At 33.5% G+C, this 15,816-nt stretch overlaps 2 protein-coding genes across 2 annotated transcripts; both read right to left on the bottom strand.

Annotated features, from left to right (window-relative positions):
- Nucleotides 1-1,453: 1,453 nt before the first annotated feature.
- LOC107027904 (probable polyribonucleotide nucleotidyltransferase 1, chloroplastic) lies at nt 1,454-5,313 on the bottom strand. Its single transcript, XM_015228951.2, has one exon. It carries the CDS (start codon nt 5,217-5,219, stop codon nt 2,499-2,501), a length of 2,721 nt encoding a protein of 906 aa, XP_015084437.1. The 5' UTR covers nt 5,220-5,313; the 3' UTR covers nt 1,454-2,498.
- Nucleotides 5,314-8,211: 2,898 nt separating this feature from the next.
- LOC107027911 (profilin-2) lies at nt 8,212-11,186 on the bottom strand. Its single transcript, XM_015228962.2, has 4 exons — nt 10,919-11,186; nt 9,021-9,158; nt 8,508-8,651; nt 8,212-8,415 (listed from the first exon to the last, which is right to left on the bottom strand). The coding sequence occupies exons 1-3, from the start codon at nt 11,039-11,041 to the stop codon at nt 8,517-8,519; spliced, it is 396 nt and encodes a 131-aa protein (XP_015084448.1). The 5' UTR covers nt 11,042-11,186; the 3' UTR covers nt 8,212-8,415; nt 8,508-8,516.
- Nucleotides 11,187-15,816: the final 4,630 nt, after the last annotated feature.

Here is a 15,816-nt window from a genome sequence, read left to right as displayed (position 1 = left end):
TGGCAAATACCAGAATAAGTTTATAGACATAGATGAATACAATAGAAGCAATATCAAGAGTGCGGTACGGAAGAACCATCCATAGACCAACAATATTTGCTGATTCAGTAGTAAACTTAGTGACCAAAGCCAACTCGGAGAGCACACGAACCACACGACTGAAAATTGAACCATTGTCATGAACCTACCAACTCCTTTAGGAATGCATGGTAATCAAAATGAACCAGAAATGATGCTGTATACCACTGGTGTTTATGCTAAAAAAAGAACCAAAAACACCAATTGTCATCTGCAGAGTGAGGAAGGAAAAATAGAAGAAATTACCAATTTGATCCTTTACTTGAAACGTAGAAATAAAGTTCCAATTAGCGAGGAAGGGTCATATTTGACAAAAATATGTGCGCGCCAAGAAGTGTGTTGCCTTTAAATACCACACCAAGGGGCAAGAAGATTATCAGGCAATATAAACTCCACCCGCATCGCACCAAAAAAAGAATACACAAGGGAAAGTTTGGAAAACCCTCCCAGTAGCTTGTAAGGTGCAGAAGCAGTTCACTGCCTTCAACACCCATTTTAAATCCACCTATCATCCATGAAGTCCTGCCCAGTATCAACCCACACATCCACAACACTATCAAATGGTAAAATACCTAGTATTGGTTCAAGCTCAAAATGGAGATATGGCACATCCTCATATGATGGCTAAAACAACTTATAGACCAGATAGACAAGGAGAAAAACTGTACTTTATTCTTACACTAATGAAGAATATATAGGAGTTAATACAACACAATGAGTCCTAAGTGATGCAACAACTAATCTCAGCTGTACAACCAGATGACTGTGAGATAATTAAAAAAATATTCATGTATCTCTTTTAATAGCAACATGAGGTATCAAGTAGTAGACCAATAGGAAGCTTCTCACCAGAGAGTTCATATGCGTTGTGTTGTACAGAGCCATATGATCGAGCAGAAGCGTTGAAATTAGTGCATAAGCATGAGCTATGGCTAATAGAATCGGATGTGCATTTGGATTGAATCCCAATTGTAGAAACAGGGACAGTTAACTGAACATTCGCTAAGATTGGTGTAAAATTGTCTAGAAAAAATTCTAGTCTTTAACAACCAGAATTTCTTGAACCACACTCATTGAACCTTCAAATTCATCTAGAGCAGAGTGACTCTCCAAGCTAAAGATTGTTGCATCAGAATGGTCATCAACGAACACCTTGTCATTGTCTTGTTAGGAACATTCATTGAACAGTGAGCTTCGGTAGTGCTACATATCATTCTGTAGATACAAGTACCTCATCATCTGAATTAAATGGTGAATCCTCTGCCTGTGTTATTTCATCAAACACTTGTTCCGCATCCGAGTTTCCAACTTTGGAAGTTGAATCAAATGTACAATAGGTATGGGTATTGCTCAGATTAGCAAACAGAAACCAATGTAACAAACTAAGTTTTGTATTGATCAATAAAAAGAACTCACAATTAAATTGTTCATCAATTTAGTAACCAAATAACAAAAGTAAAATAGAAAAGGAAGATTCCAGACTGCTAGTACAAAATACCTAATGAGAAGAAAATAACACAAGTCTTGACATGAGTCCTAACAGATTATTTCTCTCTTCTATATGTAGGCATCTTTCCAGGGTCCCAAATGTAATTTGACATACTCCCACAAGGGTCTTCCACCACCATGGCTAGGTTTATAACACCAAAGGTCCTCAAGCACTCAATTCTGGAAGGAACTAGACAAATATCTAGTAATTCATTGTTCCGTGGCCGAATGATACTTGGAAGATAATTAATTATTTTAATATTCAAGGGAAGCTCTTATGTAAGCTAGTATCAGATGGGAAAAGGGATAAAGATTTGCCCAACCCCAACAGGTCGTTCCAGCATCTCAACAAGGCTCAAGTGAACTAAAGCATTAAAACCCGAATATGGGCTTCTACATCTGCCCATGAGCAGGCAGTTTAGTAAAATGAAGATAAGAGATAATAACCATGAAAGGAAAGAGTGAAAAACAGCTTGAAATTACTAACTTCAATCATATTCAGAATGGTTACAGGCAGAGATGAAAAAAAGCTTCATGGATGTATAAGCAAGCTGATCGTACTGGTCTTTCTTTCGGAAAAATGCATCTTGATCAGGGATGCATATGTCGCCGAGAAAATTACTGCATTTACATTTTTTTCCGCTGTTGAAAATATCAGAATCAACCTGCTTACTCTCATGTCAGCTTGAATCATATCCCCCCTCTCAATTTGATAAAAAGAGAACTATCTGAATTTCAGCCTATCCAATAACTCAATTCTTCCCAACTCTCCATCCTCTTTAATATCCAACTGAGAGGACAGTCACCTGCCACATTTTCAAAATGAGACTAAATTAATCCCTCATTATAGCTTTCTTATACAACTTTTGACTCTCCATTGACTGAATGTTGCCGCCACTTATATTTGATTGGGACTTGTCTGGTCCATCTTTTTATGGACTTACTGATCTCTTGTCTGCTTCATTCACTGGGCTTGATATGTTGACCGGAACTGTTTTCTCCTTCAGAGGATTCTCACTCTCCTTTGAGACAGTCACAGCTTTCTTTGATTTACCCTTGTCTGAAATTTTTGGTGAAACTGCATTGTCATTTGAAAGGCTACCACTGCGTGGTTTTGTACTTTGTTTCTCGGTCTCAGCATCTGGAAGTAATGCACGTCGGCTTAAGCGAAGCTGCCCCTTGTCATTGATCTCTATGAGCTTGACATCCAGGCGGTCTCCAACTTTGAAAGCATCTTCAGCCTTGGCTAGCCAATTTGCACTCAGCTCACTGATATGGCATAATCCCTCTCGTCCAGGCACGATCTCCACAAAAACACCATAAGGCGCAACCGATTTAATTTCACAGTTCTTATATATGTCACCAACAGTTGGAACCATTGTTAGATTACTTATGATAGCTTTTGACTTTTCCAGGCTTGACAAATCCTTTGCAGTTATTTTCACCACACCATCATCTTGTGTTTCAATAGCTTCAACACCAGTTTCTTCAATAATGCTCTTCACCTTCTTTCCACCGGCGCCAATTATAAGGTTTATCTTTTCTGGTTTAACCTTCATAACATGGATGAGCGGAGCATATTTCGACAGCTCTCTTGAAGGGGGTGGTGAGCATTTTGACATCTCAGCAAGAATGTGCTTTCGACCATCTTTTGCTTGTAAGAGAGCTTGTTTCATGATTGGCAGTGTAATTCCTCCAACCTTTATGTCCATCTGAAATGCTGTAATACCAACATCATTTCCAGCAACCTTGAAATCCATATCTCCTGATGCATCTTCAGAACCCAATATATCTGAAAGGATGAGTGGAGTTCCATCTCCACCAAATTCCTTTGTGTCCAGAACCATACCCATTGCAATACCTGCAATAGAACACTTAACAGGAACACCGGCATCTTGCAAAGCTAAGCACCCACCACATACAGACGCCATACTCGACGAACCATTGCTTTCAGTGATGGTACTCTCAACACGAACAGTGTAAGGGAAGTCATCTTCAGGGGGCAGTATTGGTTGTAGTGCTCTCTCTGCAAGCGTTCCATGACCAACTTCTCTTCTAGATGGGGCCCCTACCCTCCCAACTTCACCAACGCAAGAGGGTGGAAATGAGTACTGAAGATAAAATCTCTTGTATTCATCTTCATCCACAAGGTTGTCTATCTTCTGTGCCATTTGCTTATCTCCAAGTGTTACCACCGCCAGTGACTGTGTTTCACCTCGAGTGAAGAGAGCACTCCCATGTGCCCTAGGAAGCAGTCCACAGCGTGCATCAATCAATCGTATCTCCTGAGGGCTCCTTCCATCACTTCTCTTACCCTTGTCCACAATCTGTTTCCGCAAAAATTTGGACATAACTTCCTTAAATACCAGCTTCACATCAACCTCAGAGAACAGCAATGGCGCAGATTTTCTTGCAACTGGCTTTATGTGAATATCACCCTCATCAACTTCACCATCAACCACCACTTCTTCATCTTCGTCCTCCTCCTCTAGCAAATCTGGCATCGTCTCAGTTGACACAAAAGCTTCCATCGTACTGATATAACCCTTTTCAGACAATATGCTTATTACATTATCTTCCAGTGATGATAACGCCTTTCTTCTTGGAATCTTGTTTTTGATTTGTAGAACTTCCACTAACTCACTGCCAGCAATTTCTTCCACTAGCTTATACAGCTCCTTAGGAGGTAATCTGATTGCATCAAACATTTTGGGCTTTCCGCATTTCTGCACTAAAGCTTCCACCTCCTTGCAGATACCTCGCACAGCATCTTGCCCAACTTCTACAGCTTCAAGCAACTTATCCTCCGGAAGAAAATCACAGTACCCCTCAATCATCAATATTGCTTCTTTGGTCCCCGCTAGTAACAAATCCAACTTGGAGTTCTCCATTTCCTTAATGGTTGGATTCAGGATGAATTTTTCACCAATAAGACCAATTCGAACCCCAGCAATAACGTGTGAATTCGGTACTTGTGACAAAGCCATAGCAATTCCAGCAGCAGTAACTGACAATGCATCTGGTGGATGCACACCATCATAACTTAATACCCAAGAAAGCAGTTGAGTTTCATGATAAAACCCCTTAGGCATGGTTGGACGTAAAGGCCTGTCTATCAATCTACAAATAAGAACCTCATGATCTTTCGTCCTCCCTTCCCTTTTAAAAAACCCCCCACTAGTCCTACCAGCTGCAGAGAAACGTTCTTGATAATGTACAGAAAGTGGGAAAAAGTCAGCAGGCTCACTTGGTACATCAGCTAAACAAACAGTTGTATAGATAATAGTTTCTCCATCTCTAATTGTAACAGCCCCACTAGCTTGCCTTCCTATAAGACCTGTTTCAACGGTAATATGTCTATCGCCAACAGGAATTCGAACAGAGAAAGGGGAAGGAGAACCTGGAACTCCTGCAGTATCCGGAGCTAAAAGAGACAAGTCCTGAGGGTCAACTGAAGCTCTTATGGAGAATTGCTTAAGACTTCGTCTTCGTCTTGGGCTTCTGTTCCTCCTGTTTTCCAATGTTGAGGAAGCAAGAAAGTGATAGGTTGTGCTGTGAAGCTGTAGAGGGAAAGCGTATGACCTGCAGAGTTCATTGCGAACAGTTGGTAGGAAGTGTAGAGGTCGGCCATGGAAGCTAGGGTTGGCGAACATTGCTGCTTCGCCACAAAACTACAGGTGCAAAGTGAGACAGGGAGTGGTGATATCCCTTTGAAATAAAATGAATAAAATTAGATTAGAGGATAAGAGAAAATGCATTGACTTTGGAAATATATGAAAAGTTGAATAATCTAATTATTCATTAAATTTATAACATTTATTTAATAAAAGATAAAATTATGTTAAATATTGGTCGCAAATGTAAAAAATGTATTAGAGAAAACTTGCTTAGTATTTTTAGAAAGACAATCTTTTGTCCTAAAGTTACTCGACGGGATGTAACACTTCACTTTTATTTCGGTTTCAGTGTATGCTTTACATATTCATATGAGGTTGAGGCTAAAACTATCTGACCTGCTTGCAAACACACTAAATCATTCAGGTCTATATTTCTTAATTTTATTGTCTTTATTTTATACAATTCACTTTATTTTAAGAAAGCAGAATATATTCAAACCGTTTGTAAACGTACTTGAAAAAGAATTAGATTAAGATATGTGCTCTTGACCTCATATGAATTCAAAACGAATTAGACAATATCATGCACTTCATAATTTACATGCTCGGGTCCTTGAGGGCCACATGGTGAATGTGGTTCATGATTCGTGAATAAATTTATGATAATCTAGAATTGAAAGTTTCTGGCTAATCTTTGTATGCTTAGGGATGCGTATTCTATTGTAGGTTTGAAATGTAAGGTGTTAAAAATATTAAGGACTATGTTTTTAATTTTTACCAAATCGAATCACCCCCTTCATGAGTAAAACTTTCAAGAGAGCTTAATGATCAACCTTAAACGCCAGTCTCTTCGCTTCACATCCAAATAAGATTTATGTAGACTTTGAGCATATATCAACCATTTTCTAATCTAACATAATTTTTTTCATGACTTGATAGGCCAAGTCTTACCCAATCAAAGCACTCCCACAATCTTGAACCAACCAATAAAAGACCTACATCTTCTTTCATAAAATGCATCGAATGGAGCTATCTGAATTAGGGTGTACAAAATTGAACCGAAAACCGAACCAAACTCAACTTGAGTCAAACCAAAAAAAAAATCGACTAGTGGTTTGATTTGACTTGGTTTGGTGTGGAAAAAATAAACCGCTATATATGGGTTGATTTGGTTTCAACTGGAAAAAAACAACACGAGACCAAACCAACCCGATATTATATATATAATTTTAAAATTTTATTTTATACGCTACTTTGATATAATTTTTAAATATCACTTATATTTTTTCATAGTTTTTATCTTTTAATATATTTATTTCATATTTGGAAATTAGAATTATTAATGATCTAATAAAGATTATAGTCCATACATATTGGTAATTATAATAAAGTTTAAATAAAAATCAAATTAATACTAATGCAAAAAGAAAATAAATTCAACACTAAGAATGACAACACTATTGAATATTTATTTTTTAGTTTTACATGGATTTAGACAATTAAAATACATGATCTAATTTTACCTTCTTTTAATATTTAGTCACATAATTAGTACTTACTAAACTTATTTTAGCATGATTTAATATTTTAAATTATGATCAATTTCATTATGACTTATTAATTTGCAATATTTGTTTTACGCAATTTTATTATTATTATTTTATTGGATATTTAGTGTTATTAATCATATCATATTTTTTGTTATTTTCTTGAGAAATAACTTAGATAATTGCATTTTGACAAGACTAGAAATATTTGAAGTACAAGTAAATTATATGTTTGTATGAATACTTTATTGAAAAAACCCGAAAAAACATGAGTTTTATTGATTTGATTTGGTTTATAAATTCAAAATCCGACACAAATAGTTTGATTTGATATTCGAAAAATTCGAACCAACCCAATCATGTACACTCCTAATCTGAATGATGAAATGATAATTGTTATTATAAGCAAATTTAGGGACAAATTTAGGTAGAGGTAGGTAATCATTTTAATTACCTTGAAGTCAATCGTGAAAGTCCTTGACATATCATTGATGGGTGAGAAATTGTACTGAGATTTACACAGATACCTAAGTCTTTTCGAAAAGACTTCCAAAAATGATGGTAAACTAGACACTACAATTAACAATGATACACAAGAACTCCACAAGCCTAACTAACTCTTAAATATATAATCTGAATAAAATTCTCTGTGAAATTTATGACCTTGATAGTCAAGAAGTGAGCTGACTCAGTCATCTCTAATCATCCAAAATGATTCATATTGATGATACATAACCTATTATAAAATTCATGTTGATCACCTCACATAGTGTACTTGCATGTATCTTGAGTCTTACCACCAAACTTTTGATGTTCAACCTTTACTTATTCACAGTTGAAATATTTTACTTCAACATCTACAATGTCCTTTTCTGTACCATTCCACCAGAAGACCTCTCTAAGTTTAGAACCTGAACGAATAAATTATCTAGAGCTATGAACCTCTATCAAAATCTGATCTCTGAACCCGTCAACATCTGAAACAGACAACCTATCTAGCCGTCTACATCTGAAACACACAACTTATGTAGCCGTCTACATCTGAAACACACAACCTACCTAGATACTGAAAAATACTAATATCCAGAAGGAGAGAAAACTTCAACTTGATACTTGAATCAGCGGCTTACACACGTTAGCTATAGCCTGCATGTTGTATGTCTGGTGATGATGCTATGAAGTGAATTGCCCATTCACATGTACTCATTTACGATTTGAATAATAACTGAGCTGAATGTGGCTGTTAATTGGTACAATAAATTAATAATTTTTGCTTGGTATTTCACCATTTACGTCGATAATATATCCACCATGTCAATTATAGATTCACAAAAGTGACTTGCAATAAAAGGTTCAAAGAAACTCCTGCATTATGCTACAACTCAAAATTGCTAAGCAAATTGCACAAATATCATTTTTACTAAAGTAATCGAGATCCCAGCAAAGATAGCAGTATATATAAACACCACGACCAAACAAAATGACAAACAGATCAAAAATCCAAATTTAAGCAAGTCTCCATTATATATAACCAACCAAGTGCTCAATGACAGCTTATATCAGTAAAAACATAGAACAAAGAAATACAATGATAGAACAGTTGATGATTACAAACTTCTCCTCGGTAAACAGCAAGCATGACATCTTGTTAACGGCCACAACTATGTAAGGATGACAGTAATACACTGCAAAAAGATTCAACTCAATATAATTAAGGTGTGGAATTAAAGAGACAAAGAAAACAGATGCCAATGGCAGAAATTAGGAGTCAACTTACCAATTATGCCTAGAGACTTTGTTCAATAAGATAGTCACCCAACCTTTCAACAATCATATTGCATTGTCCAGGAGTCATCGGCTCATCATATATTCCAATGATCAAAGCCTGGTTGGTCTTCTTAATGGTGATACCACCTGGACCCTAAAAAGAACAACCACATCCAGACTGAGTCACCACAAAGAATATGAAATATTACAGAGAACAATATTTGTTGGTAAACAAACACTCGCTCTCAATAATGAACATTAAAACAGAAACCAAAGGTCCTCAAAAGCTCCCCATTCCGAAAGGAACTCGAAAAGTATCATTTAGTTCAGTACGTGACCAAAAGATACTTGGAGGATGATTAATTATTTTAACATTCAAAGGAAGTTCTTTTGTAAGATTGTATCATCAAATGGGAGAAGGGACAAATATTTGTTCAACCACAACAGGTCATTCCAGCAACTCAGCGAAGCCCAAGAGAGTTAAAGATTAAAACCTTTTTTTAAAAAAAAAACGAGCATGTACCTTCTTCCCTCGGATCACAGCTTCTGGCTCTCCTTGAATCACCATGTATTTTGTTCCCCCAAGATACAAACCAGTTGGAGCAAGTGTTCCAGGTACCGTGAAGTCATTCATGATGCCTGTTATTTCTTCGGGCTTGAACTGCCATAAAACATGTATCAAAGTTCAACAAATAATTCAATAATAGACAATTTAAAAACAACAAATGATCATGTGCCTCTGAAAAAGAAAAATTGGCCTCTTCCACCCATCCCCTCCTCATTACTCACCATGCTCCCTAAGGGAAATGGTGGTGGGCACAGAGGAAGGTGGCTCTACTGCTAGGATTTCAACTTTATCGATTCTAGATGAAAATGAAGATAATTGGGTAATTAATTTTAATATTTGTACATATTTAATGAATTTCTTAAAAGAAATATATTGTTTGTGAAAGTCATTGGATTCGGCCAAACCCGTATTTGGACTTCTACAACTGACCTCAGGCAGGCAGTTTAGTAAAATGAAGATGAGATAACAACTATGAAAGGAAATAATGAAAAACAGAGGAAAACACAATTTTAATTTTCTACATTAGAAGCACTTAATTTACCATTTAAAGTAACCATATTTATAATATGTAATCTTCACACTAGCATAAAACAAATCGAGAACAGCAATCATCATGAACGCAAAGTTCCTCAACTATTTAGCTAAGCTGCTATAGCTGTAACCTGAAACCTCAGCACAATTAATCAGAAATTATATCCCCTTCCTGTGATCCACATTGTTCCGAGCCAAAAGAAAAGGGGGAAATCTGTTAAGAACTGGAAATTTTTGAATCAGACTGGCCCTCACAATAAAAGTTTAATTGGAGAGAAGTAGTTCTCGAGTTCTACCTTTACAATTTGTTCCCTTTGTCTTGCTATTCTTTTTCACATCGATCTTATTACTCTTCTTTGGGCAACAAACTCATATTTTCTACTTTAACCTTTTTTCAGACAGGTAAGGCTCTCACCATTTTCTCTAATTTTTCGACGTGTTCTCACTAGACCATACATTCTCACTTACCACACTCTCTCGGAAAATAAAAATCAAAACCCAAGGGAAGATCGGTTCAACACCTTGTTGGATTAGCACACCATTAGTATACTCCACCAAATAGATATGGCTCTTACCAGTAGGTTCAACCAGAGTAAAAGCTTTACCAACTACAGAAATAAGGGGAAATGAAACGCCTGAAGGTTCTTTTACCTCATTCCAGGTTAATTCCTCTCCATATCGTACACTATTTACATCTCAGTCTTCACAGAGGAGGTCACAATTCCAATTTCCCATACACTTCCTGATTTCCTTAGATAATTGTGGTGTTTGGCAACATACGCCGGCATCAATTATTTCACTGATAACTTGTTATCCCCACCCGCACATATACTAGGTAACTATATCCACCAAGTCATTGGCTGATAGGAAAGTTACTGGTTTTCTTCTGTAGGTTCTAAGCATCCAGAAGCTCTAGAAGAGCCAAATAATCTAATATACATCCTTACCATGCTTCCAAAATTCTGAGGTCCACAAATATCAATCAACTATATGAATCCTCTATATCCATCCTGCTCTATTCAGATCTATTAATTCCAGTATAAAATAATCATCTAACACCTTCATTTCTCTTATCTTAAGACTCTCCAAAAAAAAGTTAATAATAAAAAACCAAAATCTTCTCCCATAGACATCGGGATATATCTGTTTTCATGCTAAGTTCACCAAATATACAACAATTCAACAAAAGCAAGAATTCACACTTCATAATTTTGATAAAATATGAAGAAAATTCGGAAACCACTTGAATCTGAGTTAAGAGCGAAAACCAAAAGAAACCCAGATGAAATCTAGCAAAACTAGAGGTGGGTATAGAATAAAACCTGAGGAAAATTGGCAGATTGAGCCCAAACAGTTCCGTCTTGGCCAATAATAGCAGCAGAAGTGAGATGATTACCTTCATTCTCACAAAGCAAGTGCTCATCAACATATGTTTGCCAAGACATCTTTGATTCAACCCTAGTTTCTTCTTCTTCTTCTTCTTCAAAGTAGCTCTCAATTCAAGATCTATGGTTCAGTGAAATTGGTTGATAATGGCTTTTTGTACAAGTTGCGTTGATGTTAAGCTCATTAATATTTTTCTTTTTTTTTTTTGGGTGTAGTGTAGATAGAATAATTAGAAGATTCGGACAATTATAAAAATCTACATTTGACTAAAGTATTGACTATTGTTTAACATGTTTTGAGCATATAATATTATTATTTTAATAAAATGCAACATAAAAGTCGTGATTATATGAAAAATGATTTTTAGCGAGGGGAAAAATGTTTTTAAAAGTTTAAAATTGATTATTATAAATTATTAATAGCTAAAAAGAATGATCATTAAAGAATTTTTAACGATAATATGAATTTTTTAATTCTTATATGTTTTTTTAGCGGTAGAAATTTTCCTTCGTTAATTAGTAATTAGGTTATTAAAATTCTTAAAAATAACTAATTTTGATCTGTACAAGTGCTTTTTACGATTGTAATTTGGGAAAAGGGACAAATATACTTCCGAACTTTCATAAATGGTAGGCGTATACCCTTCGTTAAACTTTTAGGACGTCAGTACCTTTGTCGTCCAAATTCTGATGCATATATATCCTTTAAGTTGACGGTGGTACACGTGTCTTGATCTTAACCACTGATTTGATATTTCTTAAATTTCTATCCAAAATTAAAAAAAGTTCACCCGGATTAATCTAAAACCTGCCCAAATACATAATATCCATAACCCAAAAATATCAACCCAAATCCCCAAATCAATTCATCTTTATCCCCAGAATCATTCTCCATTTTCTCAAACTTCCTTTGCCTTGACCCAATTAATCTTTCTCTATAGCTAAATCATATTTACTCATCACAATCATTATACTTGATAAAATCTCATTGGATGAACTGTCCCAAAAAAAAAAAATTTGATATCTCAATGTAAATATCGAACTTACAAAAATAAAAATAAGAACAAGACATTAATGGCGAAGGCGTATGAATACTTATATGTGAACTAGAGTAGAAAAGTCTCTTTCAAAAGATTATAAGAAAAAACAAAGTAAAAGATTACATATAAGATTTAGAAATACAAGAATATCCTCTATAATTTTTTAATTCTTGATTTTCATGTATCTGCTATCTGTTGGCTAATTTCTAGTTCCCTGCTTCAATTTTTGCATTGACAAACAGGCCTATGCACAAAAGTTAGCGGAAATGTATTCGCAAACTGGGAAAATATTGAAAAATCGGACAATGAGGATACGGGGAAATTTTAGATGTCACTTAGGAAATTCAGTGAATTGATTTGGGGATTTGGGTTGATATATTTGGGTTATGGGTATTATGTATTTGGTCGGGGTTTTAGATCAATTCGGGCGAATTTTTTTTAATTTTGGGTAGAAATTTAATAAATATCAGATCAGTGGTTAAGATCAAGACACATTTACCACCGTTAACTTAAAGGATATATATGCACCAAAATTTGGATGGCAAGGGTAGTGGCGTCCTAAAAGTATAACAAAGGGTATACGCCTACCATTTATGAAAGTTCGGAGGTATATTTGTCCTTTTTCCCTTGTAATTTTTTTGATAATTTCGAGTTATTTCAATACGATAAGAAAAATTCTTCTATAATCTCTATACAAATATTAGACAAATCGATTCCAAAAGAGTTAAAAGATTATATTCTCATTTGGTAGTTTACAAAAATACTTTCTTTGTTTTTAAAAAATGAGTTGGTTTGAATTAGCACAAATTTAAAAAAATAAAGAAGACTTTTGAATCGTGTCAATTTAAATAAAAGTTATGTGAAATGTATAAAACTGTCATTTAATCTTGTGGTTTTAAACATGTCACCACGTGGAAAGTTGAAATAAAAATGTTACAAAAAAAAGTCATTCTTTTTTAAACAAACTAAAAAGAAAATGTGATCATTTTTTTTAAACGGAAGAAGTAGTAATTAATATTTCATACGTACTGGTATAGTAAAAATATATACCACTCCCTTCGTTTAAAAAAGGATGGTCTAGTTTGACTTGGAACGGAGTTTAAGAAAAGAAATAAGACTTTTTAATCTTGTGGTTCTAAATTAAAGTTCTGTCAAAAGTAACAAAATGCCCTTTAATTATGTGGTCTTAAATATGCGACGTGAAAAGTTAAAGTTAAAGTGTTGCCAAAAAAGGAAAGGAGTCATTCTCTTTGAAACAGACTAAAAAGAAAATAAGGTCATTTCTTTTTGAAAGGAGGGAGTAGTTAATAAGTACTCCCTCCGTCCGGTATTGTTTGTCATGGCTTCTATTTTTAGAGTCAAACTATAAAAACTTTGACAAACATTTTAAGATGTATTTTTTCATCATATTATTATGCAAAAAAATGTAATTTATAGTATTTTTCATATAATTTTAGAATATCTAATTTTTTTGTTTAAAATATCGAATTAATGTGATCTAATTTATATTTTGAAAATTAGTCAAATTGACTTTTGATAAGCGCAACATGACAAATAATTCCGGACGGAGAGAGTAATTAGTACTTCTTCTGTTTAAAAAAGAATGACTCTATTTCCTTTTTAGTTTGTTTAAAGAAGAATGACCCCTTTTTTTGAAACACTTTAATTTTAACTTTCCACGTGACGACGTGTTTAAGACCACAAGATAAAAGAACATTTTACATTTGACATAATTTTAATTTAGAATCACAAAATTAAAAGAACTTTTTTCTTTTTTTTTAATTCCACTCCAATTTAAATTAAATCATTATTTTTAAAACGAAAAAATACTATTTATCTAAAACTTCATTGTTAATAATACAAAATATCAAAGAATGATATAGCATTCAAGTCATATGACATTTGGTACATATAAGATACAAAAATTAGTAAGGGCCACACGACTCGTAGTATGTGAGTATATTTACTATTTTTGAAAAAATCATCCACAGTCAACATGCAGACCGCTAGGTGACATGTGCCATCGCATACCAAATGTGTTTCGTTTATTTTTATTTGTCATGTTATATTTTTCAAAGTTAACTTAGTTAATTTTTAAAGACAAAAAATTTTAAATATTCAAAAATTATATAAAAAATATTATAAATTGTAAAATTTTTGCATATCAATATGATAAAAATAATATATCTTATAATATATGTCAATTTCTTTTATAGTTTGATTCAAAAAATAAAAATCATAACGATAAGTGACTGTTTCTAATTATCAACATTTTATTTTTTTTCCACCTCTTCGCTTGACTTCAATTGATCTCCTTAATTCCTTCCAGAGGTGTATTCAGAGGGTTCTCGTGGTTCACGTGAATTTATATTTATGTTTCTCTTTCTAGATCATATATAATAATGTTATATTTTTCAAAAAATATTTAAATATAAAGGTGTGAAGCCATGTTAAAAATAACATAAAATAATATGATGATGATTGGTGCACCTCTCTAACCAAAGATAGAAATTTAAATCTAATATCTATCTTTTTTTAGTGACACTCTTCCAAGTGGTTATCGGTAACACTTTTGGTGTTCCAATCATTTTTCTTTTGTTTTTCTATTTAATTTTTTAAGTGTATTGCATTGGAAATTTCTAAAAGAAAAAAACTATAAATTTTTTATATAATTAAATCAAATGTGTATATTAAAATTTAATACTAGTAGCAGTATTATATATGTTGGAATATAATTTTTTAAAATTTAGCGGGTCAATATTAAAAACGTAAAGATCAAATATGATTAAATTTATATCTTAGATGCATTTTTTCATATCAGTGCACCCATCCTTCCGAACACCTGAATACGCCTCTTATTCCTTCCACGTGTACGCGATTTCAAACATGATTTCTCTTCGAAATCTAATAAATTGAGGGTTTCTCCTGCACAAGAGCCCCATTGAAGAATTGAGATTTTTTTCTTTGATATCCATGCATGGTTTGTTAAAATAATCAATTCAAAAGATATTTTACAATCTAAACACGTAAAAACAATTCAATTTCATACGTAAAGTTAGACTATTGTCCACGATCAAAGCAGCAAAAAAATAAAAAAAAAAGCAGCTTCATCTAATCATTTACATTGTTAATTTGAAAATATAATTGAAGATAATTAAAGACAAAAAAATCCTATAGCTCAAATCACAAAAAAAAAAAAAAAAAGATATAGGCTAAACTTTTAGCAATAAACACATTAAATTGAATGAAATAGTATCAACATTGCACTCATCGATGGAAAACAAAGAATTTCTTAGAATATGTTATTAAAATTTTAATTATAAGCTTATGTAAAGAAGTTGAACTTTAAAACATTATGAATCGAACAAATTTTGAAGTTTTTGCTTTGATTTTAGTTAAGCAATTCAATTTCAGAGTCATGTTTTGATATTATAGATTGAGGATTATTAATAGGTTTAGGTAAAATGGAATGAGCTAGAGGTAAAATATTAGGATGATGAAATTAGCAAAAGCATTTGAAATATAATAGTGTAGAATGGTAATTATGTTATTTAATACGTAGTATCATTGAATACGTGTTTTTCATTTACCTAGGCATAATAAAGAATAAATAAATTCACTTTGATATATATATATATATGAAGGCTAATAAATCACTCTAATAGTTAAAATGTACAAATAATTTATTTAAACGACTATAACATTCAATCTTAACCTTTTGTTAAAAAATGTTTAAAAGAAAAAACTATGCTCATAAAAGTTTTGTTCACAAAATTTAACAAAATTTATATAGTT

Source organism: Solanum pennellii, chromosome 8, assembly GCF_001406875.1.
Source record: "Solanum pennellii chromosome 8, SPENNV200".
Taxonomy (NCBI): domain Eukaryota; kingdom Viridiplantae; phylum Streptophyta; class Magnoliopsida; order Solanales; family Solanaceae; genus Solanum; species Solanum pennellii.
This window is presented reverse-complemented; position numbering and strand designations above follow the sequence as displayed.

Bases quoted from the DNA above. Each gene is read 5' to 3' on its own strand.
- LOC107027911 (XM_015228962.2), bottom strand. From the start codon at position 11,041: ATGTCTTGGCAAACATATGTTGATGAGCACTTGCTTTGTGAGAATGAA. The intron at 9,159-10,918 runs GTTTTATTCTAT...GTTTTATGGCAG, and splicing joins AATCTGCCAATTTTCCTCAG to TTCAAGCCCGAAGAAATAAC. The intron at 8,652-9,020 runs GTACATGCTCGT...TGTTCTTTTTAG, and splicing joins CTGTGATCCGAGGGAAGAAG to GGTCCAGGTGGTATCACCAT.
- LOC107027904 (XM_015228951.2), bottom strand. From the start codon at position 5,219: ATGTTCGCCAACCCTAGCTTCCATGGCCGACCTCTACACTTCCTACCA.